Source organism: Lissotriton vulgaris, unplaced genomic scaffold, assembly GCF_964263255.1.
Source record: "Lissotriton vulgaris unplaced genomic scaffold, aLisVul1.2 SCAFFOLD_444, whole genome shotgun sequence".
NCBI classification, from domain to species: Eukaryota; Metazoa; Chordata; class Amphibia; order Caudata; family Salamandridae; genus Lissotriton; species Lissotriton vulgaris.
Window position 1 is genome coordinate 808,111 of NW_028246705.1, and position 27,691 is coordinate 835,801.

At 46.0% G+C, this 27,691-nt stretch overlaps 1 protein-coding gene across 2 annotated transcripts in view; it reads right to left on the bottom strand.

Moving 5' to 3' along the window:
- LOC147665784 (DDB1- and CUL4-associated factor 11-like) overlaps positions 1 to 27,691 on the bottom strand; it is a 316,877-nt gene that overhangs the window by 236,731 nt on the left and 52,455 nt on the right. For both annotated transcript variants that reach the window (XM_086949484.1, XM_086949485.1), the window contains exons 2-4: positions 26,493 to 26,617; positions 25,627 to 25,745; positions 22,514 to 22,578 (exon numbers count right to left, since the gene is read on the bottom strand). In XM_086949484.1, coding sequence (XP_086805610.1) covers positions 22,514 to 22,578; positions 25,627 to 25,745; positions 26,493 to 26,617 — 309 coding nt within the window. The remainder of the gene's footprint in view (positions 1 to 22,513; positions 22,579 to 25,626; positions 25,746 to 26,492; positions 26,618 to 27,691) is intronic.

A 27,691-nucleotide genomic window follows, 5' to 3' on the forward strand; every position in this document is an offset into this window, starting at 1 on the left:
CCGAGTGACCTCCCAAGCTTAAGGGCAAATTTCGAGAGAACATGTGAAGCGGCGGCCCCCGTCGCGGGAGGAGCACCATCTCTCAACCCAGAAAAAGAGAGGCTGTGTCCAAGAACTTATCTGTGGCGTAACAGCGCTTGGAATTCGTCTGAACGAAACGCTCCACATCGTGCCGAATCCAACAAGGAAAATGAAAAGCTGTAATGACTTTACAGTGAGGAATAACAGAAAAGGCTCCATTAAGAAACTCAAGCTCCCAGCATGCATCAAAATAACTGCACAAACACGCAGAGGGTAAAAGTAATACCTGCATGCAACCATGAAAATAAAAGAGGGCCAATCTCAACTGTAAACTGAAGCTGCCTCTGATGAGATGCACAGGGCATCGAAACGCGTCAGGCCAAATATCAAATTGAAGCACCATGTGGGGCGCAAGATTTACAGGCCGGATGGCAGAACTCCAAGCCGAGTGACCTCCCAAGCTTAAGGGCAAATTTCGAGAGAACATGTGAAGCGGCGGCCCCCGTCGCGGGAGGAGCACCATCTCTCAACCCAGAAAAAGAGAGGCTGTGTCCAAGAACTTATCTGTGGCGTAACAGCGCTTGGAATTCGTCTGAACGAAACGCTCCACATCGTGCCGAATCCAACAAGGAAAATGAAAAGCTGTAATGACTTTACAGTGAGGAATAACAGAAAAGGCTCCATTAAGAAACTCAAGCTCCCAGCATGCATCAAAATAACTGCACAAACACGCAGAGGGTAAAAGTAATACCTGCATGCAACCATGAAAATAAAAGAGGGCCAATCTCAACTGTAAACTGAAGCTGCCTCTGATGAGATGCACAGGGCATCGAAACGCGTCAGGCCAAATATCAAATTGAAGCACCATGTGGGGCGCAAGATTTACAGGCCGGATGGCAGAACTCCAAGCCGAGTGACCTCCCAAGCTTAAGGGCAAATTTCGAGAGAACATGTGAAGCGGCGGCCCCCGTCGCGGGAGGAGCACCATCTCTCAACCCAGAAAAAGAGAGGCTGTGTCCAAGAACTTATCTGTGGCGTAACAGCGCTTGGAATTCGTCTGAACGAAACGCTCCACATCGTGCCGAATCCAACAAGGAAAATGAAAAGCTGTAATGACTTTACAGTGAGGAATAACAGAAAAGGCTCCATTAAGAAACTCAAGCTCCCAGCATGCATCAAAATAACTGCACAAACACGCAGAGGGTAAAAGTAATACCTGCATGCAACCATGAAAATAAAAGAGGGCCAATCTCAACTGTAAACTGAAGCTGCCTCTGATGAGATGCACAGGGCATCGAAACGCGTCAGGCCAAATATCAAATTGAAGCACCATGTGGGGCGCAAGATTTACAGGCCGGATGGCAGAACTCCAAGCCGAGTGACCTCCCAAGCTTAAGGGCAAATTTCGAGAGAACATGTGAAGCGGCGGCCCCCGTCGCGGGAGGAGCACCATCTCTCAACCCAGAAAAAGAGAGGCTGTGTCCAAGAACTTATCTGTGGCGTAACAGCGCTTGGAATTCGTCTGAACGAAACGCTCCACATCGTGCCGAATCCAACAAGGAAAATGAAAAGCTGTAATGACTTTACAGTGAGGAATAACAGAAAAGGCTCCATTAAGAAACTCAAGCTCCCAGCATGCATCAAAATAACTGCACAAACACGCAGAGGGTAAAAGTAATACCTGCATGCAACCATGAAAATAAAAGAGGGCCAATCTCAACTGTAAACTGAAGCTGCCTCTGATGAGATGCACAGGGCATCGAAACGCGTCAGGCCAAATATCAAATTGAAGCACCATGTGGGGCGCAAGATTTACAGGCCGGATGGCAGAACTCCAAGCCGAGTGACCTCCCAAGCTTAAGGGCAAATTTCGAGAGAACATGTGAAGCGGCGGCCCCCGTCGCGGGAGGAGCACCATCTCTCAACCCAGAAAAAGAGAGGCTGTGTCCAAGAACTTATCTGTGGCGTAACAGCGCTTGGAATTCGTCTGAACGAAACGCTCCACATCGTGCCGAATCCAACAAGGAAAATGAAAAGCTGTAATGACTTTACAGTGAGGAATAACAGAAAAGGCTCCATTAAGAAACTCAAGCTCCCAGCATGCATCAAAATAACTGCACAAACACGCAGAGGGTAAAAGTAATACCTGCATGCAACCATGAAAATAAAAGAGGGCCAATCTCAACTGTAAACTGAAGCTGCCTCTGATGAGATGCACAGGGCATCGAAACGCGTCAGGCCAAATATCAAATTGAAGCACCATGTGGGGCGCAAGATTTACAGGCCGGATGGCAGAACTCCAAGCCGAGTGACCTCCCAAGCTTAAGGGCAAATTTCGAGAGAACATGTGAAGCGGCGGCCCCCGTCGCGGGAGGAGCACCATCTCTCAACCCAGAAAAAGAGAGGCTGTGTCCAAGAACTTATCTGTGGCGTAACAGCGCTTGGAATTCGTCTGAACGAAACGCTCCACATCGTGCCGAATCCAACAAGGAAAATGAAAAGCTGTAATGACTTTACAGTGAGGAATAACAGAAAAGGCTCCATTAAGAAACTCAAGCTCCCAGCATGCATCAAAATAACTGCACAAACACGCAGAGGGTAAAAGTAATACCTGCATGCAACCATGAAAATAAAAGAGGGCCAATCTCAACTGTAAACTGAAGCTGCCTCTGATGAGATGCACAGGGCATCGAAACGCGTCAGGCCAAATATCAAATTGAAGCACCATGTGGGGCGCAAGATTTACAGGCCGGATGGCAGAACTCCAAGCCGAGTGACCTCCCAAGCTTAAGGGCAAATTTCGAGAGAACATGTGAAGCGGCGGCCCCCGTCGCGGGAGGAGCACCATCTCTCAACCCAGAAAAAGAGAGGCTGTGTCCAAGAACTTATCTGTGGCGTAACAGCGCTTGGAATTCGTCTGAACGAAACGCTCCACATCGTGCCGAATCCAACAAGGAAAATGAAAAGCTGTAATGACTTTACAGTGAGGAATAACAGAAAAGGCTCCATTAAGAAACTCAAGCTCCCAGCATGCATCAAAATAACTGCACAAACACGCAGAGGGTAAAAGTAATACCTGCATGCAACCATGAAAATAAAAGAGGGCCAATCTCAACTGTAAACTGAAGCTGCCTCTGATGAGATGCACAGGGCATCGAAACGCGTCAGGCCAAATATCAAATTGAAGCACCATGTGGGGCGCAAGATTTACAGGCCGGATGGCAGAACTCCAAGCCGAGTGACCTCCCAAGCTTAAGGGCAAATTTCGAGAGAACATGTGAAGCGGCGGCCCCCGTCGCGGGAGGAGCACCATCTCTCAACCCAGAAAAAGAGAGGCTGTGTCCAAGAACTTATCTGTGGCGTAACAGCGCTTGGAATTCGTCTGAACGAAACGCTCCACATCGTGCCGAATCCAACAAGGAAAATGAAAAGCTGTAATGACTTTACAGTGAGGAATAACAGAAAAGGCTCCATTAAGAAACTCAAGCTCCCAGCATGCATCAAAATAACTGCACAAACACGCAGAGGGTAAAAGTAATACCTGCATGCAACCATGAAAATAAAAGAGGGCCAATCTCAACTGTAAACTGAAGCTGCCTCTGATGAGATGCACAGGGCATCGAAACGCGTCAGGCCAAATATCAAATTGAAGCACCATGTGGGGCGCAAGATTTACAGGCCGGATGGCAGAACTCCAAGCCGAGTGACCTCCCAAGCTTAAGGGCAAATTTCGAGAGAACATATATATATATATATATATATATATATATATATATATATCAATCAAATGAAAAGCACCAAAACGCTTACAGGCCCTCTCACAACGTGTAAACTTTATTTCAGCAAAGCTGCATTCAACAGAAGTATGGTAGGTACAGATTTGCTTTCACCACAGTAGTCCGACGCGTTTCAGGCTCCTCTCGCCTTTTTTCATGGGAATGGCATTGTGGAAAAGCGGCACACAGGTGATCTTGAATAGTGCAATGATGGTTGGTCCCGCCTTGTGGGCGTGTACATACTTTGCATTCTGGTAATATATATATATATATATACACACACACATACACATATGTTTATATGAATGTGTATAGGTGTGTATATATATGTGTGTATGTAAGTAGGTGTGTGTGTGTGTATATCAGGCCTCAAAAAATCGCTCATCCACTCGCAATTGCAGGTGAAAATTTAGCAGGTTGAGCACTTACTCGACCCTGCTGGTGAGTAAACTTAAGCTAGAAGAAACAGGTGTTCTGTACAGAAAGTGAATGAGCAATTAAAATGCCTTTAAATCTTGTTTTATCTTGACACATTTGCCAACTGCTCACGGACAGAGGTCAAATGTCAGTTTGTCTTTTTACTAACTGTTGCTCATGTGTTCTAGAAAATGGTGTTGACTTTTCTTTCTCTTTTTACAGTGAATGATTTTTGTCAAGTGAGCTATTTGATAATAATAATTGTGAATCAAAATCCAGTAAAATGTCAGTTTTTTCTCCAAAACAACATTTGAACAACTTGTAAATAACTAGTACAAGTAGATCAGAAATTATGAAATAACTTTTTTTTTGTAATTCAGAAGTGTGATGCAAACAAAGATTTAAATTGGAGGAAAACAAATCAGAACATTTTACTTGGTGATGTGCAAATGACAAATGTTTGCAGAAACTTTATTTCTAAACATTGTACACTATATAGTTTTAAAACCACATGTCAGTGACAAATTCTGTGGCCATTTCAATGTAAAATCTGCATATGGCAAAGAACAGTGGGCTTCTACTTTATACTTTATGCTTCAGTTATGTATTTATTAAAAGTGATTTTTTCAACATGATGAGAGAGACATTCCTGGCTAAGCCCTGAGGACAATGCATTTAATGAACTAAGAGGCAAGTCTGCAGTCAAGTGTATCGTATATGTGGCTAGATTTGCATTCTATATGGAGCTAATGTTTAGTCTATTAAATCCAACAAAAGCGTTTTCTGTACAGCAGACCCGCTGAACATGAATATTTGAAGGTGCTCTCATATGTGATAAAGAAGAAGGAAATGGTGTCTCGGTGAATTAAAATACTTGGCCAGGATAGATAGATAGATATATATATATATATATATATATATATGTATATATATATACACATATATATATATATATATACACATATATATATATACACATATACATATATATATACACATATACATATATATATATATACATACATACATATACATATACATACATATACATATACATACATATATATATATATATATATATATATATATATATATATCGCCCCCACCCCTTTACCCCAGGCCTAGCTTTAAAAATGTGTGGGGGGCTCGATGCCCCCCACACTGCCCAGAGGACCACCACCTCCCAGGGGCACACTTTTTTGTATTATGGGGGTCCGTTGCGGTCCCCTGGAACCGGGAACCACCACCTCCCCGGGACTATGTAGAAGATGGGAGGGGGGGCCACGCAGCCCCCCTCCTGGAGCTCTCCATGGCCCTAGGGACCTCCACCCCCCCAGAGCCGGTTCCAGCAATGTCCCGGAGTGCCCGCCCTCGGGACATTGTATTTTTAAAGAGCATTTGTGATAGACCCTAGATTACATACAGAAAGGGGAAGAGCCTAAGGGACATCCTAGTGAGAGGAGACATTACATCAAATCAAAATAGACATTTGCACAATCTCAAAGGGTTCTACCCATGTGGACACTGCAGAGCGTGTAAATACAGTCATATGGTTAAGGAGTTTGAGATACCTGGCAGGAAGAATAGAACCATCTCCCAATTTCTCACCTGTAGCTCCAATTATGTCATATATGCTCTGGAGTGTCCATGCAGATTAAAGTACATTGGGAGCACCATCTGCATGGTTAAAAAACGTGTCCAGGAGCACTTAAGAGCAATTACTAATGTAGACCTGCACTATCCAATCACCCGCCACTTTCAAAAGAAACACCAATCTAATAACTCACTCCTTAGATTTTTTGCTATTGAACAAGTAAATCTAGGAAAGCAAGGGGGCAATAGAGAACTTGCGCTCAGGAAAAAAGAGTCCAAATGGATTATTGAACTCGAGACTAGAGCCCTGGGAGGCCATAACCTGGATGAGGAATTGGCCACACATTTGCATGATGAATAAGATGTGCTGTATTGATGTTTTTAATGTGTTTGATATACTGTATGTAACTGTACTAAGAGTCATGTATACCACATATTAGTTTTATTGTGTAACTTTCTCTTACTTTTTCTCTGTTTATGCAGGAGGAAAGGAAGGGACCGAACACGTCTTATGACACCTCACGGGTTCCCTACCCTTTTCTTCATCAGGAAGATTCTGCACGTCCTTAAAGATAAGCAACTTTTAATTGCACATGAGCATTTGCTGTTGACATTTGGGTAGTTTTGGGGTTTTTGTATAGTACATTTTCTGTGGAGGAATATAGGCATTTTTTTTAGCCACTTAGCAAACATTTGTTGATTGCATTTATTTAGCCAGATGACTGATGTTCAGTCAAGGTGGTGAACATAAGGGCACTAGTCCAAGTTTGAATATGGAAGGCTGAGCAGGATAGAGACCTTACTTATGCCTATATAAAGACGAGAATGTACTGCCATGTATGTTGTGAGCTACGGCACCAGAACACGCGGAATAGATATATAAACTATTTCCGATATTAGGGCATACAATTTTTTTCCGCCGAGGGAAGTGGTAGAATAATTCCTAACTGAACCTTGACCCGGGGCAAACATCTATTGGTTGTATTGATTTAGCCAGATGACTGATGTTCAGTCAAGGTGGTGAATATAAGGGCATTAGTCCGATTTGGAATATGGGAAGGCTGAGCAGGTGAGAGACTTAACTTGCGCCTATAAAAAAAGACGAGAGTGTACTGTCATGCATGTCATGAGTTACGGCACTAGACCACGAGAAATCTATACTACTATTATAAAGAGAGAACAGAAACCTTTTGGCAAAGTAAACTCGGGAACCACAGCGCCAATCCACACACCCAATACATTGTTGTAATCCTCAGGGTGTGTAGATGGGCATAGGCTGCATAAAATAAAAATAAAACGTAAATTAAAAAATTAAACTTTAAAAACAAAGTAGTCCCCTAAAAGTAGCGCCGGACGCGACGTAGCGCTGGCCGCGACCTAGCGATGTTCGCAACGTGCGTGATGACGACAGGTAGGGAGGAGCGGTGACGAGCAGCGAGGAGTGGCGGTGAAGTCCGGAGCGCGGGGAAGAGCGGCGGCTCAGGTAAGGCAAAGGCAAAGGGAAGGCGGGCAGGAGGCGGGAGGCGGCCGGGAGGCGGGAGGCGGGCAGGGCAATGTCGGGGCGGGGTAAGGCAAAGGCAAGGCAGGAGGCGGGAGGCGGACTGGGCAATGTCGGGGCGGGCGGGGGCTGGGGAGGGAATGCGTCCAAGTCTCAAATGTTGCCCCCAGCCCCCTTCTGCCCAGGGCAACGCTGCCGCAATCCGGAAATGCTGCCCCCAGCCCCCTTCTGCCCCAGGCAACGCTGGGGCGGGCTGCTAGTAGGTATATAAACCATTTCCGAGATTATGGGACACTATTTTGTTCCTCTGAGAGAAGTGGTCGAGTAACTTTTAGCTGAACCTAGACTCTGGGTACATGGATTGTTTGGGCACTAGGCCACGAGCAATGTAGAAATATGGAAGCAATCCAGCTTACAACTCATAAGCATACTAGAACACTCACGCAGCACAGTATTTTAACTCTTTTTAAACAGGGACTTAACCGATATTATTCTAAGAACCATTTCACGTGTTTACAATTATGTATTATAAGTGGTAAAGTGGAAAACATACCGTATGTAAACAGTATGCCCAACTGGTGTTCTCAAACTATTGTACAATGTATGAAAATTAATGCAAATCCCTAAAATGGCCGCCATGATTAAATAATAGGTGGATACAGTGCTGAATGCCTTCTTCTATGTTTAATTATTATTTATGCACCTTCTTCTGAAACTGAAATATCGTGTGATCAAGACACATTGTGGTGTCGAAACGCGTAGCGGTTGGAAGAATAAATTCTTGGTGGAGCAACTTTGACCTCTGAGAGCGAGTTTAATTTTTGTTGGAACTTTGGATTGAACTTCCGGCTTTGGGTTTTGCTGGGGACGCATCACCTGATGTGGGACTGAGCCCAGGAAAACCTATTCTGGATGGATGGATGGATGGATGGATGGATATATATATATATATATATATATTCCCCAGCGCTTCATTATAATATGCCCCCGGGTTGGCCAGGTCCCGGGGGTAATGCTTAAAAAAAGCAGGGGGGGGGTGCTGCCACAACCTCCCAGGGGCATTGCCAAATAAATGGGGGGAGTCCCCAATCCCCGGGGACCACCACCTCCCTGGGGATTTTGCAAGGGGCCTCGCGCCCCCACCCCATTAACCCAGGGACTGCCACCTCCCCAGGGCTAGCTTTAAAAATGTGTGGGGGGCCCCCACACTGCCCAGAGGACCACCACCTCCCAGGGGCGCACTATTGTATTATGGGGGACTGTTGCGGTCCCCTGGAACCGGGGACCACCACCTACCCGGGACTATGCAGAAGATCCATCTGAAGGTTTTTTGAAGCAGGCTGAGTGTTTAGAAGCAGGCCAAGGAGACAGTATTTATCTGGTGGTCCATTGTGAGGGAGGAGTCCAGTACGATGCAAAGGTTTTGTGCGTGGTTCTTGGGGGTAAGGGGACTTCCTACAGCAGAGGGCCACCAGGAGTCCTTTCAAGTGGAGTGGGAGGATCCCAGGATGAGGACTTCATCCAGGCGGCTAAGGCTTTCATTCCTTCATGGAAGTTGTTCCTGGCGACATTGGGTTCCTTGGTGAGGGAAAATATCAGCTGGGTGTCATCGGCATAGGAGACTATGTTGAGCCCGTAGTTCCCAACGATGGCAGTGAGGGGGCCATGTAGATGTTGAAGAGAATGGGGCTGAGGGAGGAGCCCTGGGGTACTCCGCAGCTAAACTTTGTCAGTTTCAAGAGGTATGGTGGGAGTCTAACCCTTTGCGTTCTGCAGGTAATGAAGGCACAAGGTAATGAAGAAGCGGATCCAGTTGAGGGTCCTTGTCTTGGATACCAGCGTCATGGAGTCTTGTGGCTAGGGTGCGGTGGGAGACGGTGTTGAAGGCCACCAAGAGGTACAGTAGGACAAGGGCTGCGGTTTTGCCCTGATGAAGGAGGGAGCGGATGTCATCGGTGGCGGCTAGGAGGGCAGTCTCAGTGCCATGATTGCTTCGGAATCCGGATTGGGATATGTCCAGGACCTGGTGGGTTTCGATAAATTCAGCGAGCTGGTTGTTGATGTCTTTTTCGATGACTTTGTTTGGGAAGGGGAGCAGGGAGATGGGCCTGAAGTGCTTGAGATCCGTTGGGTCCGCAGAAGAATTTTTTAGGAGGGAGTTGACCTGGACATGCTTCCAGTCATCTGGGAAGGTGGCCGTCTCGAGGGAGCAGTTGCTGGTTCGGCATAACTCGGGTGTGATGCAGCTCTTTGGAAGATGCGGTGCGGGCAGGGGTCCGAATGTGCTTGGGAGTTTATGCTTTACATTGTCTTTATGGTGTCGTCTGTGGTGAGTGGGAACCAGCTGTGCAGAATTGGTCGGCGTTAGTTGTGGTGGTTGCTGGCATGGTGGGGTGGTCCTGGGTGTTGAAGGTGTCATAGATAGTCTCGATCTTGTGGTATAAGATGGTGCAGAGTCAGTTGCAGAGGTCTTGGGAGGGTGGGACGTCTGAGGCCTCACTGTTGGGTTTGGCAAACGCCTTGATGATGCTGAAGAGTTCTTTGATGTTGTGTGCGTTTTTGGTAATGCTGTCTTGGAGGCCCTTCTTCCTTGTGATTTTGATGAGGTGGTGGTGGTGGTTGTGCAGTGGTGGCTGCTTTGAAAGCAGCATGGGCTACCGGGGTTTTCTTGTTCCTCCATGTCTTCTCGAGCCGTCTACAGGTGCATTTAGACTCTTCAATGGCAGGGGTGAACCAGCTTGCTTTCTTGACGTGTAGTTTGCCACTGGTTTCTTGAGGGGCACAGGGGTGTTGGCGCAGTTTGCGATCCATTGCTGGAGGTTGCATGCTGTGGTGCTGACGCAGTAGGATGTCAGTGGTGATGTGTCATTGAGGAAGGTGGGGGTCGATATTCTTTGACTCTGTTCCAGCTTCTGCGTTGTAAACAGTGGGCATGCTGGTGTGCGTTGGATTTGATGAAAGAGAAGTGGATGCAGGGGTCGGTCCAGAGTTCGGTGGTGTGGCTGTAGGAGATGCTGTTTCCTACGGCGATGAAGGAGTTGAGTGTGTGTCCTGCTATGGGACTAGCTGTTTAAGTCTTACGTTGGCTATGTTCTCAAGGAGGGAGGAAGTGTTGGGATAGCCATACTTCATTAGAATACCACAATGGATCGCACACCGCTAGCCTCTCCTCCGGATCACCCCTAAGCACTCTGGTATTTGAAGTGCGTGTAGTTCGAGCAGTAGAAACAAAGTTTGCAAGTGGTTCACCAAAGTTGGTGCGAGTAGGTACTCGTTGTCCCCAAGATCTCTAGACCCGAGACATGGCCCGGGTTTCGGGATAGTTTCCCTCATCAGTAGAGAAGTATTTGGGGTGGATGAGAAGGCCGCCAAGTATCCGTCACAGGCCCTGATGCCTCTCCGGCGCGCAGGTGCGTCTCCAGGAGCTCGTCAGCTCGGGGCTCATGGGAGCGCTATAAGTAGAATACCACAATGGATCGCACACCGCTAGCCTCTCCTCCGGATCACCCCTAAGCACTCTGGTATTTGAAGTGCGTGTAGTTCGAGCAGTAGAAACAAAGTTTGCAAGTGGTTCACCAAAGTTGGTGCAAGTAGGTACTCGTTGTCCCCAAGATCTCTAGACCCGAGACATGGCCCGGGTTTCGGGATAGTTTCCCTCATCAGTAGAGAAGTATTTGGGGTGGATGAGAAGGCCGCCAAGTATCCGTCACAGGCCCTGATGCCTCTCCGGCGCGCAGGTGCGTCTCCAGGAGCTCGTCAGCTCGGGGCTCATGGGAGCGCTATAAGTAGAATACCACAATGGATCGCACACCGCTAGCCTCTCCTCCGGATCACCCCTAAGCACTCTGGTATTTGAAGTGCGTGTAGTTCGAGCAGTAGAAACAAAGTTTGCAAGTGGTTCACCAAAGTTGGTGCGAGTAGGTACTCGTTGTCCCCAAGACATCTAGACCCGAGACATTGTCGGTTTCAAGAGGTATGGTGGGAGTATGGTGGGAGTTCTTCTATCACTTTCCAGTAAGCTTGCAAAGATGGTGATAATTTTTTTTCATTACGTCACCCTCACTTCAGGTATTACATATGAAACAATAACAAATTCTTGATCTTTATGTAATTCTTCTATCCACTCAATTTCCTTGATACTATCTTCCAAACCATTCTCAACATCTTCCTCCTCATCTTCATCTACTGCAGTCAGCACATACATTTTTCATTCACTGCATGTGGTGAACGTCAAACCAGTACTCGTTGATGTGAGAATCCAGGCACTTCAATTGTGCTGAACAATTTACTATTTCTTTCTCCAGACAAATCCTGAACACATTGTTTTATGAGCAGATTTGTTCTACCGGCCCACATACAAACAAGAGTTTCTTTTTCAATCACAGAGTATTTACAATCTACAGACCTTATTGTTCTAGGTGCAAATTCAATCCAATTTTACACCCAAATCTTAAAACTTGCTTAGAACAGCACCAACACCCTAATCACTATATAGAGCCTGGGCCGTCAACTCAGGGACATCCCTCACCCTCTTACAGAAATGTGCGGGAGGCAAAACTAGATCAAGTTGTCACTGCCAAGGAGTGGTCCAAGGCCCTGTAATATCTCTAGCCGGTATCTCCTAACTCACCGTTCCGGTTGTTACAAATTTATATCCTCTGCAAAGCATATGCGTCTCCACTGCAGCTACATAGAATCTTTGCAAAAGCCCCTGATGCTTCCCTATGCTGCAATTCCCCAGCAGCAGACTTTAAACATACCCTCTGGGACTGACCTGAACGGACACCCTACTGAACGGAGGTGACTGAGACTCTAAGATGCCTGGCTTAGCTACTTGGGGAGGCAGGGGCTCTTGGTCTGTACAGAGACCCGAAGAGGCTAAAGGTGGTCTTGAGATTCTATGACTTGGCCCTTCTTATAGGTATATGCACCGCCACAATGCTTTGGAGGAGCAGAACTCCCCCATGCAGTACACAATGGCGTGCCACCTTCAACAAATGGGCAGCGGCCGATGCCAGAGCCTTACACCATGAGAACACCTGAGGACTCAGATGCCGTCCAATAGCACCATAATGGGATGGACTACTGGGAAAAATGACCACTCCAATGGAGGACTCACAGTCCTCCTAACTTAACACTTGCGACTCCAGACCCATCCACCCGCAGCCGACAAACCAGCCTGCATGTTAAGTCTCCACTACCCTACGATTTTGGCCCAGTTCCTTGGTTCTCCAATAGAAGCATTCCCCCTGCCTTCTACCCAGCGCCCCCCCTCCCCCCCCACCCCCCAGGGGAGTCACAGCACCCTTCTCCCCAAACATAGGCTGAACAACACGTTAGCAACCCGCTGGCATAACTCCCTGATATCCCTGGCCCCTGAAGGCCTAAGGGAATAGCTGTAAATGGACCACATGACCAGGCGTGGCACCCCACAAAAAAGATGGAACGATGCATGTCAAGCGATTTTATGTTTGATTTCATGTGAGCTGTGCCTAGCCTTTGTTAGCTGTTAAAAAAAAATAAACACTTGGGGTTAAAACACCACAGAGCCTTGGCAGAACGGATATCATTTTTTTTGTCTACGATAGTTATTTGTCTTGGTTTTACTTTTTTTAATAACTGCTCAATCAACTTGTTTAATGCATTAGAATAGTATTCACAAAACCCTAGAAAATATAAGACCTGTCCTTTATTTGTAGGACCCTGGTGTGAGGGAATACAGAGTGGGACAATAGGTGCTGGTGGAATACTTTAATTTACAGGCCTTGGTACCATATACTCAGGACTTCTAAGTAAACAAAGTGATACCAATTGGATGTAAGCCAATCAAAACATACACTTTGTAAAGTCAGAGCACTGGTACTGCCCACCGCCTCTTACCGCAGCAAATGCTTCATTGTACCACCCCAACACCCTCCTTCCGCTATCCATGCTTTAACATCCTACCTCCACTATTTGTGCTTCATTATACCACCCTCCCTCCTCACACTGTTTGCACTTTATTGTCCATTCCCCCCACCCTCCTCCTGCTGTTGGTGCTTTATTGTCCTACCCCTCCACCTTTTCTCGTTATACCTGCCCCTCATTCCCACCACTTGCACAGTTTTTAAACATACTACACAACAGCGCGGGCTGCTGTGTAACATGTCTTAAAGGGAAAAAAACATGATGAGGTGGTCAGCGCTGGCCACATCAAATCACTTTTTTGTTTACATTACTTTAAGCCATGTTGCACAGCAGCACGAGCTAGGGTGTAACATGTCTAAAAAGAAAATACTAAAAAGAAAACACTGACAAAGCTAATGGAAGTTGCATAGGCAAAGCCTATTGGCTTTGCCAATATTTTTCTGTGCGATCACCATTGCTGACAAACCACATGGATTAAACTATGGACTCAATTATGGTCCCTTTACTCTTTTTCTTCGATATAATGGAAACATCTTGTCGCATGAGAGGTATATCTCTTGCTTTACGTTTAACTGGGAGGCTCTCAGGTTTCAACTTGTTGATATGATGGAAACCTTTTTTCTCCCAACCTTTCACTAAATACTTCTGCATGTTTGTTTTGCATGTTCTCAGTTGTTGGATCCAGAACCTGTCTCACAGATGCCTGTGGGTCTGCAAAAGGATCAGATCTCCTCTTCAGAGCTCTTAAAAAGGCTTAGGCTTAAGCACAATATCATCATCATCACCATCCTGAACAACTTAGACCTTTATAAAAGCATTTCTCCAATGGAAAGAGATATTGGACTAAAAATACAAACACAATACAATAAGGAAAATGCTACTTACCAGTATGCATCAGTTCTTGGCATGTAGAGCTGCAGAGTTACACACTGTGCATAGATGGCCACCTAGTGTTGGGCCTGGATGTTTGCAGTTGGTTGTTGTCCTGAAAAGTTCTTTGGAAGTCACGAGATAGGTGACGCCTCCTTTGGACCACATTGTGCATGGGCATCAGCTCCATCCTCAGATTGTTTTTCGCCATTAGGGAAATGATGGAACTTTGCAAGAAAAGGAAGGATGTCCATGTAGGAAGGTGGATATCTGACTATGGTTACCCCCAAACTTTTTGCCTGGTGTTTTGCTGGTTTTTTAAATAGTTGGCCTGGGATCCTGCCATTCAGGGCCCCAGGCTGATTGCTCTCTCCTTAAAATGGACTCCATATACCTTAGGTGCATACACAATTGGAACTGGTTCACCTTATAGGCCCCTGTTACAGTGTACCATAGGTACCCAGGGGATAGATGTAGCCAAGGCCTACCAGGGGCTGCAGCATGTATTGTGCCACCCCTGGCCTCCATATTTGACACAACTGGCTGATCACTCAGCTGGGGTAAGTTGGTGTAATCACCTCTTGCTTAGATATACTATCCCTATATCTAACCTTAACTGGACACATGTTAACCTATAAGCCTATGGAAGGCCCCTGCAATCCTGGGGGCAGAGTGCGTGGTTTCATGTGAGATGGTGCTCTAGCATGAGCTGAGCCTGTCTGCAGCTGTCGGGAACAACTCCCTTAGCTGTTCCGGGATACTGCCATACCATATACTCTTAAGTGCATTATAATCCTCGCGGTTATATGCTAACTTTGGTTTGGCTTTATCAAAACATGTCGAGTAAGGTGTCATACGATTTGGAATACTATCCCCTCGACAGTTCTGTCGACGGGGAAAGCATTCCACCCTTCTAGAGGGACACAACATGTACATAGCCTTAACCCTGGTTAAAGTTAACCAGAGCCTCAGCATCACAAAATGGATGCTGCCACCACAGACACAAGTCTGACCTCCTGCTGCTGGGAGTCCTTCCAGCGAGGGAGGCTTGGACAAAGGGTTTCCTGCCTTGGAAGGTGCGAGCACCCCCCCGACAGGATTTTGTATATTGGGTAGGACAGGGCTGAATAGAATCAGACATGCCCGGGGCACACAAGGTGTCCTCGTGCATAAGCCAGTCCAAACCGGTCCTGGGACTTTCCAGACCCAGGCCTGGCGAGGAGCTGGACAAAGGAAAGGGGGTGTAACCGCCCCCCTTCCAGGTCCCACCCAGAGGAGGGACCTAGCAGGTGATCCACCCCTCAGATTGGGAATAAGAGTGGGAGCAGTGCCATAGCACCTCAGATCTTCCTGAAATCAACTTAAAACTAAGAAGACGCCGGACTTCGACATTCTGCTGCACAGAAGACTGAAGAGCATCTCCCTTGTGGCCTAGGAGTGGCTACCCTGTGAACACAGGCACCATCCAGCAACTAAACGTCTGCGTTGCCGCCGCCTCCTGCCGGAGCCCGAGCCCAGAGCTTGACGAGACCCAGACTCCCAGACTTCTCACCGCCCGATCCACAGTCCTTGCAAAGAAGGGACCCGTGGAGGCACCGAGAGATGTGGGACCGGACATCTCGGAAGACCCCCGAAAAGCTGACTGCGCAGCACCCGAGGCACCCTCGACGCTGTGCTTTGGGGATTGAGAAGCCCCACAACCGAGCAGCCCTTGCACCGTAGATCAGCCCCCCAGCATCTCCACGATCTGAGTGGGGCCCTTTTGCATCGTGCCACTCGACGCGCCATCCCAGCCATTTGCCACGTGGTCAGCGGCCATCTTGGCGACGAAACCTACAATCTACACTGCGGGTCTGGTTGCTCCAGACTTGCCCTCGCTCCTGTAAAAAGGAGCACCCGCTCTGACCTTGCTGGTCCGAGTGATAAGCCTTTTTCACTTCCTGCGTGGCTTGCATTAGCCAAGGCCTGTTTGCTCCGATCAAGTTGCCGACACCGCCATCAGCTAGAGCCTTCGTGGGACAGCTCGTGACCGACGCCTAGACATCCTCGACCTCTTCGTGTCCACGTGGCTGCAGAGAGAAGCTACACCTCATCGCCTGTTTGCACCCGACATCGCCTGGTTCCATGGTAGTCACTGGCTAGTGACTTTGAACATTGTCCCCTCTGCTTTCAGGTCTTCACCACTTCAGATCCACCCTTGGGTCCAGCGGAACTCTTCACATCGAGCCGCCTGCAGCATCTTCAGCTCCAAACACCATCGACCTGCGTGACGAAACCAGACACTAATTCGCACCTGTGCACCCGCTTCCTGTGGGTGAGGTAACTCAGCAACGCCGGTGTTCCTACACTGGTACACACCTCTAGGTGTCTGTGTCTAAAGTTTCATTCCTCTAGGTCCCTCGGAAGGTTCCTTAATAACTAACTTTGTAACTTTTACGCACCATTGACTTAACATTGGTATATGTGTGCACTTTCCGCACTGCACCCGAGTCCCGTGGGCCTTTCCGACTTCATCACTGTTAGTCCCGAACAGCTCCAGCGATTCCCCAGGCCCTAGGCCTACTTCCTTTCAGCTAGGTGGTTCTTATACCACTATTTAAGTATATGGTTTAGGTGGCCCCTAGGGCTCATCCATATTGTGCAACTTTTGTGTATTTAAACTGTGTTTTGTTTTAACGCATTTGCTTCTGTGCTCATAAAGAGTAAAGGGGATTTTGTAGTAAATAAATATATATATATTTTCAATATATATCTGTGTGGTGTCCTTTCATTTGGTATTCAAGGGGATTGTGTATGGTAAAACAGCTTGCTTCACATGCCGTTACAGAGTTTAGCCTAAGACTGCTTTGTCCACGCTACTAGGATAGCTGGTCTATAAGGTTGACTTACAACCAATCATCATAAGGGTTGCTTGGCATGGTACAAGGTGATCACTAGAACTAGTGAGCATCATATACCAGGCCAACTTCTCACAGTCCATGTAAGCTGCATGTAATTAAGATAATACTGGAACAGACAAGGGTAGCCAGGGAGGCGGGTGGGCGCGTGTAACTCGGCAGCTCTACATGTCAAGAACAGATGCATACTGGTAGTTAGCATTTTCCGTTCGAGGCATATGAGCTGCAGATTACACACTGTGCATAGATTGTATAGCAGTACCCACTCTTAGGGGCAACCACCCCTATCTGTTGCAGTAGTTTGAAATAATGTTTTGAAAACAGCTTGGCCCACATTAGCTTGTTGTTTGGTTTGCACATCTACACAATAGTGTTTTGTGAATGTGTGCGGTGTAGACCATGTAGCTGCTCTGCAGATGTCATCTAGGGGTATGTTCCCTAAAATTGCCATTGAAGCCCCTATTTTCCTTGTAGAGTGGGCTTTAGGGGGAACAGATAACATATGTTTAGCTTTATGGTAACTAGCTATCCCAGATTTTGAAATGTGATTACCCTTGTGTGGTGATGAGAAAGACACAAAAAGTTGTTTGGTCTTACCAAAGGGTTGTGTTCCCTCGATGTAGTATAGCAATGCTCTTTTGACATGTAGGGTATGAAGAGCTCTTTCTGCTACTGTTTGTGGCTGCGAGGAGAAAACGGGCAGTTCCACAGATTGATTGAGGTGGAAGGGAGAAATGACTTTGGGGCAAGAATTTTGAATTAGTACTTATTATGATGCATTTGCAAGAAGGGTTCTTGAATGGTTACTGCTTGTAGTTCACTAACTCTCGGCAGAGAAGTAATAGCTACTAGGAACGCAACCTTCCATGTTAAAAATTGTAGTTCACATTTTTGTAAGGGTTCGAAGGGAGGTCCCATTAGCCGTGTGAGAACAATGTTTAAATTCCACACAGGTGAAGGTGGTACTCTGCGAGGAATTATTCTCTTAGGCCTTCCATAAAGGCTTTAATAGCAGGCACTCTGAACAGAGACAGATGCTGTCTGTTTTGCAGATATGCTTCTATTGCAGCAAGATGCAGTCTAATAGACGTGTAGGCTAAGTCACATCATTGGAGGTGCAGTAATTATCCTATGATGTGTTGAATAGACACGTCTAGGGAATTAATATTGTTGTGACAATATATTACAAAGCGTTTCAACTTAGCTGCATAACATGCTCTAGTGGTTGGACGTCTAGCTTCTTTTATGACATTCATGCAGTCTGGAGGAAGGTTAAGATATCCAAATTCTAGGATTTCAGGAGCCAGATCGCAAGGTTGAGCTGAGGTGGGTCCGAGTGACTGATCTCTCCACGGTTCTCTGTTAAAAGGCGTGGAGACAGGTATAGTTTTTGGTGCGGTACTACAGACATTTGTAGCAGTGTGGTGTACCACGGTTGTCTGGCACAAGTTGGAGCAACTAGGATGAGGGTCAGAGAATGCTGCTGTAGTTTACGTACTACTAGTGGCCTGAGTGGTAGAGGTGGAAAAGCATACGCAAATTTGTTTGACCAGTTCATCCATGTCGCATTGCCTTTGGACAGTGGGTGTGGATATCTGGCGGCAAAGCTTGGGCATTTGGCTTTTTCGTGGGTGGCAAAGAGGTCTATCTGAGGTTGTCCCCACATCTGAAAGAAGGGTTGAAGAACTTCCGGGTGAAGTTCCCACTCGTGGATCTGTTGTGTCTGCCGTCTTAATAGATCTGCTATGGTATTTTGTACCCCTGGGACATGCAGGGCTAAGAGGAATATGTTTAGAGGTATAGCCCACCGCCATATGTTTTATGCTAGATGAGATAGTTGCAGGGACTGTGTTCCGTCCTGTTTCTGTATGGAATACATGGTTGTCATGTTGTCCGTGCGGACTAACACAGCTTTGTTTGATACTTGCTGTTGGAAAGCTTTCAGTGCTAGGAATATAGCTAGTAACTCCAGATGATTGATGTGGAGTAACTTTTGTTGCAGTGTCCACCTGCCTTGCATGGTGTGTAGGGCCCCCCAGCCAGAGAGCGATGCGTCCATTGTCAAGATTACCTGAGGAAATGGCTCTAGGAACGGTCGCCCCTTGGAAAGGTTTTTGGTGTTCCACCACTGCAGAGAGCGACGAGTCCGACCGTCTACCAACACTAGGCCTTTTAATTGACCTTGAGCCTGGTTCCATTGACGTGATAGGTGTAGGAAGGTGGATACCCGACTATGGTTACCCAAGATTTTTTGCCTAGTGTTTAGCTGGTTTTCGACTTAAGTTGGCCTGGGATCCTGCTAATCAGGGCCCCAGGCTTTCTGCTCTCACTGTAAAGTGGACTCCAAGTACTTTAGGTACATCTCCAATTGGATATTGGGTCACCTTATGAGCCCCTGTATAGTGTACTTAGGTACCCAGGGCATAGGTGCATCCAAGGCCTACAAGGGGCTGCAGCATGTATTATGCCACCCCTGGCTGGCCACTCACAAGACACAACCGGCTGATCACTCAGCTGGGGCAAGGTCGTGTAATCACCCCTTGCTTAGATATAGTATCCCTATAGCTAACCTTATATCTAGACACATATACACCTATAAGTCACTCCTATGGCAGGCCTTAACAATCCTGGAGGCAGAGTGCTTGGTTTTATGCTAGATGAGGCTCTAGCATGATCTGAGCCTGTCTGCAGCTTTCGGAACCATGTCCTTATAGCCATACCATATACTCTTAAGTGCATTATGAACCTCGCTGTTAAATGCTAACTCTGGTTTGGCTTTATCAAAAAATGTTGTGTAAGGTGTCATACGCTTTGGAATACTACCCCCTTACCAGTTCTGGCGACGGGGTAGCATTCCACCCTTCTAGAGGGAGAAGACATGTTGTTCCTACTAATCCCGGTTAAAGTTAACCAGAGCCTCAGCATCACAAAATGGATGCTGCTGCCACAGACACAAGTCTGACCTCCTGCTGCTGGGAGTCCTTCCAGTGAGGGAGGCTTGGACAATATGTTTCCTGTCTTGGGAGGTGCTAGCACCACCCCAGACAGGCTCTAGTGTATTGGGGCAGGGAGGGCTGAACGAAATGAGACACTGCCTGGGGCACACAAGGTGTCCCATGCATAGTCCAGTTCAAACCGGTGCTGGGTCACTCCAGCCCCAGCTCTGGCGCAAAACTGGACAAAGGGAAAGGGGTGTAACCACCCCCTTCCCTGCTAGGTCCCACCCATAGGAGGGACCTAGCAGGTAATCCAGCCCCTAGATTTGGTAGATAGGTAGGAGCTGAGTCCCAAGACTTTAGATTAATCCTGACTGAAACTTGAAACGAAACTCTGGACCTTCGACGTTCTACTTGTAGATAGAAGACTGAAGAATCTCCCTTGTGGTCAAGGAGTGACCACCCTGCACAAGCAGGCACCATCAAGCGATCAACGGTTTGCTTTGTCGTCACTCCCGCTGGAGCCCGAACACAGAGCCTGACACAGCCTGACACATGGCGCAAAAGCCAGTTACAGGGGTGCAACAGGGTGTCAAAGTGACACCCTGTCCCCCTTAGCAATTCGTTATTTTTACCGATTCGGTAAATACCAAATCGGTATTTGCTATTGAATCCTATGGGCTTCAAAGCCCATAGGATTCAATAGCAAATACCGATTCGGTATTTACCGAATCAGTAAATACCGAATCTTACAGATTCGGTAAAACATACCGAATTTTTCCCTACATGTCATTTACCGATTTTTGAATACTGAATTGGTAAAATTCGGTATTTAAAAATCGGTAAATGACATTCACCTACATCTGGCCCTAATTCTTTCTTCACATATTTACTATAGACATCACGAACCAAATAGTGTATGATCCCAGGTGCTAAACAAATGGGAAACATAGACATTAGAATGAGGGGTAGAATCACAGAAGCTTTTGGGCTTGGTGACACTACACCAAAAGTCTGTTTTTCTAACTTAGAAACTATGTTCGGTAGTGTACACGTTTTTACATAGAATCTTTCAAAATGCTGGCTTTATTTGCTATGTGGGCCTTATTTTTTAAGCTAAGAGGACCAACGCAAATAGAAATACATTTTTCCAATATCACAGAGTTTCATATGGTGGGAAAGTCGCATATGGAACTCCAGTCTTTTGGTGCCACAGGACACTTCACAGCTAGACAGACTCACTATGTACCATGATTACACTAGAACATATAATTCTAATACACATTTATTCTGCATAGCTCCACATGAGTTACAATGCATGTTTTTAAATAATTAGGAAAAGGTTGAAGGCTGCAGTTCGATGCTTGATTGCTAGAGTCCATACCGTGTACTGAGTCAAGCACACCATAAAACAAGAAACACCGAAAGCTTCAATGCTTTGCATTATTCATTTTCGATTATACAGTCTGCTCAAGAGCCTCACAACTATGACACACCTTAAACCTAAGAGTACCCATCACCCTCGGAGTTTCTACTCTAGTCTAATAAAATAACATGTCTTTATGGAATACTTCATAACATCCTTCTGCAACTTCTGTGTGTAACATGACTTACTAATACCCAATGTAACAGGACTCAATTAGTAAGCCTCAGAAGGATCGAGGGCTAAGATTATCTTGCTGAGATTTAAATTCAAGAACAGCTTTATCACACAAATGTTAGTAAGGTGTATATACTCATTTAACTAACTTACTTATATACATCCAAAACAGCTACATTCAGGTGGAATATCCAACACCCAACCCACTAAACCCCACCCCAGTAACTACCACCTCTCAAGTACAGCATCTACCCAAGAACAAACACAGTATTCCACTGGCCACAAACAGCACTATACTTCTATATATGTGAAAAATAAATAAATCATATTGGTGGCTGTGCTGACATGTGATGAGCATGCTTCTTGTTTTGATGCAGAGAATTAAAATAAGACCAGACATACAGTAAATGAACAGGATCCTTTCTCCGGGGTGGCAGCACCCATTCTTCTACCACCAACACATTAAAAATATTGATCACATGGTTATATGAACCCTCCTGCACATTTAAATACCAAACATAAATGGTGAGCTCTGCACCCACTGGTTTAGCTGCAGTCCATCACATTCACTTCACTTAGGTGTCATATTTTACTACCCAGCCTAAACATGCATCCTGAATTTCCCTAGTTGTGTAAAGTGCCTGCATGGGGGTATCAGTTACATCCTGATCTCACAGTAGCAGTATATCAACATAGGTTGGGGCACAAGACATCAACTCCCTATCTGAAGGGTATTCAGTTATTCACGAGTAACCATTTAAAGTCTTACAAAGCATGTCTGTTTCACTCTAAACATCCTAGAGTTTCACAGACACTGCCACAATAGAACTCAGTCTTCATAGCAAAAAATGTCTATATTGGAATAACTGAAATAGGTTTTGCAGCCTATCCCAGTGACTCTGAGCCATACAGACATCCACTACGACATGGCCCATGTGTAAGGCTGCATCTTTCACATGCTTTTCATTCCAGCACACATCCGCTCAGGTGATACTTACTGTGAGGACATCTGTGATCTCTCACCAGCAGAGAAACTACTATTTCGGCAACTGCCAGTCTCCCTCTGCAGACAGAAGCACAGAGTATATGAGAAATGATAATACTAGTACGTCATAAAATCTAGGGAGGAGGGGGAAGAGAAAGAAAGAGGGAGACTGACAGAGAACGCCAGATGGGCGAATAAAGTAGAGAGAAAGATGCAGAAATTGTACTTCCATCAGTATGGAGTGTTAACTCAGATTTGTTTCGACCTGCCTCAGGGTCCTACATTTTGCATACTGATGGGAACAAAGACTGAGAGCGGATGTCAAATGTGAGGTCGGATTATAATAACCTTTTTTCTTGTTCTGGGCATAATAAAAAAGGAGTACACTGCTAAAAATGGGCATTGTAGGGGCACCTACCCTTTCCTGGTCTAAGTGCTCAATGAATAAAAAAAATGCAAAAAAATAGGAGAAGAGAAGGAATTAGGAATATAAAGAATCTCTCTGACCAACAAGGCCTTAAAACATGAGATTGGAAGAACACTGACCCAGACAGAAAAGAAGGACTGGGTGTACCTCCCGTCATGCTAGGGTTGGTCCCTGTATCTCTGGATATCCCTCAGTTTGCAAGTGACCGACGCAAGAAGGATGCCTCATTTTAGAAAAGGTCCACGAAGAAATTGGCGAGACTTAACCCAAAGGAAGTTCAGACTCAGCAACATGTGCAGAGGAGGCCTGGAGTTTTCCACAATAAGCAGGGAACTCTTAGGTATAGTACATTTTGTTATGTGTATTGTTCATAGTAAAATAATGTAGTCTAGTCCTCCGTGTGTAAATAAATAAAATATACCACTTACAATATTTATAATCCATGAAAATCATTGATGTACACAAACAGATTGATCAAGAAGGCACTATGATGCCTTATAAGAGTCAGAAAGTGAAATACAAATGAAAATAACATATACAGGTGTCCTATCAGCTCAATTATTCTACAAGACGACCCTTGAAAAAGGACAGACATACCTAATCATAGCTGCCAAAGTTTCAGATTGCTATGTGTGACATTTTCACAATTTTAGTGCAATTATGAGCGACATTTCAACGACTATTAGTGACACTTTCATTTGATCAAAATCAAGCAATGAAGACTAGGGAAACTTATAAATATTGGTAATTACACCCATTTTAGCAGCAAGAAACACTAAGAAGATCTTAAAACTGGTGCACAGTGCCAGAAATGGAAGGGTACTTATGTGTGAATGTGCGAGGCGCTCTGCTTCTAAGCACCTCACATCACACTGCTTCGGAGACCTCTAGCCCTCCATGGGTTCTGGTGCACTCTGTCTGTCCAATCATGACTCTCTCACAACTGCCAAGATTTCAGTTTGCTTGTGTGTGGCATTTCCATGATTTCAGAGGACTTAGGAGTGCCATTCTACTGCCAAATCATTGACACTTTTAATGACCATTATCTTCTATGGTGCACATTACAATAGATGGCTTGCATAGTTAAAGTGCTTTCTCAGTCGCAGAAGCAGGGGATGTCATAGCACTATAAAGAGACAATTCACTATGCCCTACTTCGCCAAGCAGGATTCAATTATTTCTCTCTCCTTAAACACAGATAGATATGACATCTGAAGGAAGAATGAATTAACCAAGTGAGGTTTCACATATTTCTCACTGATTACTTGAACTAGCATTTATCTTTCATTTGAGGTGTGCGCTTTAGATATGTAAAGGTGAAACACCAACGAAAATACATACAGAATAATGTAGTGCTGTTTAACCACGTCTTTGCCCAACGCTCCGACACTGCCAGCATTGCTGCTGGACTCCGGGACAGGGAAGGCGGAGGCTGAGTCAGTAGAGAGCATCACGTGCTGGGGGCACTGGGGTGCATTATAGTTCCTCTGTGCTGCCCTTGAGGGTCATGCCACACTGCAGGCTGCTGTCTAGTGCTGCTGCCAGGCTCCAGTGAAGTCACGGTACCTGCAGTGACAGCTGGAGGTACACTGGCTCTCCCAAGTGCACCGCCACAGGACTACAAACAGCCCACATGTGACTGGGGGCCTAACAGCCTGCCTGCCCCCCACACACGTGGATTGTGGTGCTGGGGGCTGTTGGGACGGGCTGTGGTTACAAGACTGGTGTGAGGCAAATCATTGGCGGGCCCATTGTGGCCACAATCTCATCCGTGGATCGTTGGCGACCAGTTTGTTTCAGTCTCCGACTGCACTCCTAATTCTTCTAATTCTTTTCAGGCCTGATCATTAGCTGCACACACGCTGGCCATTGCGCCAATGCGATTGGGTCCAGTTGCGGCCGCCGCGGGCGTGTGACCAGCCGCGAGCGCTACTATATTTATAATGTTGCCATAACTGTACCTGCTACTAAGTTCACAAGGAGGCCCGTGGCGGGGTCGAGTCCTGTCACGGGATCACAAACCAGCGCAGCAGCCTGTGTTGCAAGCGGTCATTCCCATTGCACAACAGCCAGTGCAGTCTATAAAGAGAGAACTGTAAGGCGCTCTCGCACGCACCGCAGGAAGCAGGAGCAAGACCCGCCTGCACATTAGTGCACAACTCAAAATTTTGCAGTGTCCAGGGATTGGCCCAGGGCACACTGACTCCGCCACTCCTCCTGACGTCAATTGAACTCGCCGAGCAGTGCCGGGTGATATACATTGTAACAAGCACCACTCTGCAGTTCAGCAGCAGCTGAGTCAGAGAGCCCTCAATCCTGCCAGGAGCAGCCATGTGCGCGCTGCCACTCAGCCTGTATAGTACTTCATTATAGCAGGCTCCTGGATTGACAGAGGAGGCGGCGCTATAAGGCGTGACATTACATTTCAGTGCAGTGATGCGGATCATCACACTGAAATGCCTTAATGTCACGTCTGATGCGTGATACTTGGCAGGCCTGCCTAATCAGCTGAACGATTGAAGGATATAATGCTCAGGGTTCCAGATGGACTCTCCACTACCAGAATAAGGCAGACGAAGAGAAGCCCAGACTGACAAGGGAAATTGGTGGAGATACAGATGGATAAGGAAGGAAAAAAGGAAAGGTAGTGCCAGAGTACACAGGCAGAATATTAGAAAATACTCTATGACATGTTATACCTGGAGAAGGAGGCGTGGGATACTGAAGTTTGGACCACTTCCGAGCTTCCCAGCAGCCAAAAGCACTTGGGTCTTAATCTCACTCTGGTCCAGCAGCATTGTGTCTGGAGTTGAATCCACTGAGGAAACAAAGACAACATTACTTTTCCACCCAATACAGGTTACACGGTCTAATTCTTAGCATCTAAACACATAATAGTACCAGTGCAGAAACTGTAGAGCCCTGTGTGCTCTAGCTGAGATAGCTGGAAAAGTACATCATCTATAGTGAGAAAAAATATTCCCATAATCTTCCTCATTTTCCACCTTATCTGCACCAATCTCTTCGACTCAACATTGCCAATAAGGGATGGGATAGGAGCTAGCAATCCAATAGGTATTTCACTCACCAGAACACACAGAACATACCTGCAATATCTAAACAATGTCAGTATGTCACAGAATTAACAGAAGCTAAATACTGAGGAAAAGTCATCAAAAGAGATCTTATTATACTTGGGTGGAAAGACAGCTGCGATTCAGGCATTTCCTTTGAACCAATTTGTGGCTTTATTTGATCCCACTGACTAGTACCTCTGTTCAATTTCTGACTGCTCTACCAACTGTACCAATAATCAAGGCAAGGGCCAGGTAAACATGTGTCACTACATTGCAGAGACATTACAACTTTGCATACTGCCACTATTCTGGTCTTTTCACTCACTTCCAGCTGCCTTAAAAGGACCAAGAGAATGCAAAGAATTTGAGTTGGTTCATCTCCTCCCACAGACTAACCTGACAGGGTTCAACAATCTGCATATCCAAGAACCATGAATGTTCAACTCTATCCAACACTTCCCATAGCCGCTTTCATACTCCAAACTTACCTGGTGGGGTATAGCGGTCTCCGAGACGGCCCTCCCATGCACTATCATCGTCATCAGAATCTGAGAGAGCTTGAACCAGCTGCAGGCTGGCAGATCCTCCACCCTGCACCAGTCTCACCTCGCCCCTGGGGGGAGAACAAGAAGGGATTTGCAGAAACCAGGTAGAAAGGAGGGTGAAAGGAGAAGCAGGGAAGAGAAGGGAGGAAACATATTAATTGGATAGGAACAGAAGTGAGGGACAAGACAATACATGGGTTATTAGAAGCCATTATCCGCCTTTTACAGAGGTATACTCATGAATGTTAAAGCTAGGGCCTCCCTTATCCCCTCTCCTACCAAAGTAAGGATAAGTTGAGTGGCAAACATAGAAAAAACGTGAACTACAAACAGAGCTGCACTTTGAAATAGCTGTAATGAAAGGAGCAAAGAAATAGACCTTGCAAGCAGCCATATCTCAATGTCATTAAAACACATTGCAGCAGTTAGGAGAAAATACCTGGGCTGCATTTATCAGCACATTTTATTAAATAGACTGGTTTCAGAGAAGTAAAGATGAGACCAGAAGGAGTCATATTATGCCTTGCACAACTGTTCTAAAACCTTTCTCTCTATTTTTTAGCCTACTGAATTCTGTTCTACTTGGCCAGTTAATATTTGAATTTACATTCGGGAGTACATTGTAGTAATGCTGGTGTACGGTCCAGTTAATTTGCCCTACGGGTAAGTGGGCGGGGGTTGTTGAGTCGAAAACAGTGATGGGCAGAAAAATCAGGGCATTTGGCCCGACTGAGCAATGACCTGCTTCAAAATACTCATTAGGGAAAACATTAACTATGAAAACTGCCACTAAAAATTCAAATTAATTGTCTCAATGAGTCTCATCATAACAACGTAGAAAGCACAGCAACAGTACATTAATGGTAAACACACAAGTGGAAAGAAAACGCCAGTTAAGAATTTACGCGGCAGCGCTGAGAGCATATATGCACAATAGATCATGTTTTGTGAAGGCTAGCATGAAAAACCAGTTTGGTGTGGTGGGAAGTGGGGCCTGGTGAAAGTTTATGCAAATCTCCACGCTCCCCCACCACGATCCCTCCATTCAGAGTTTCCTCTCCCCACTCTATGGCACAGCTCATATTTCATTATTGCAAACAGGAGAAGAGGAGTACTGTCGAGAAAAATGGCATCTGCAGGCC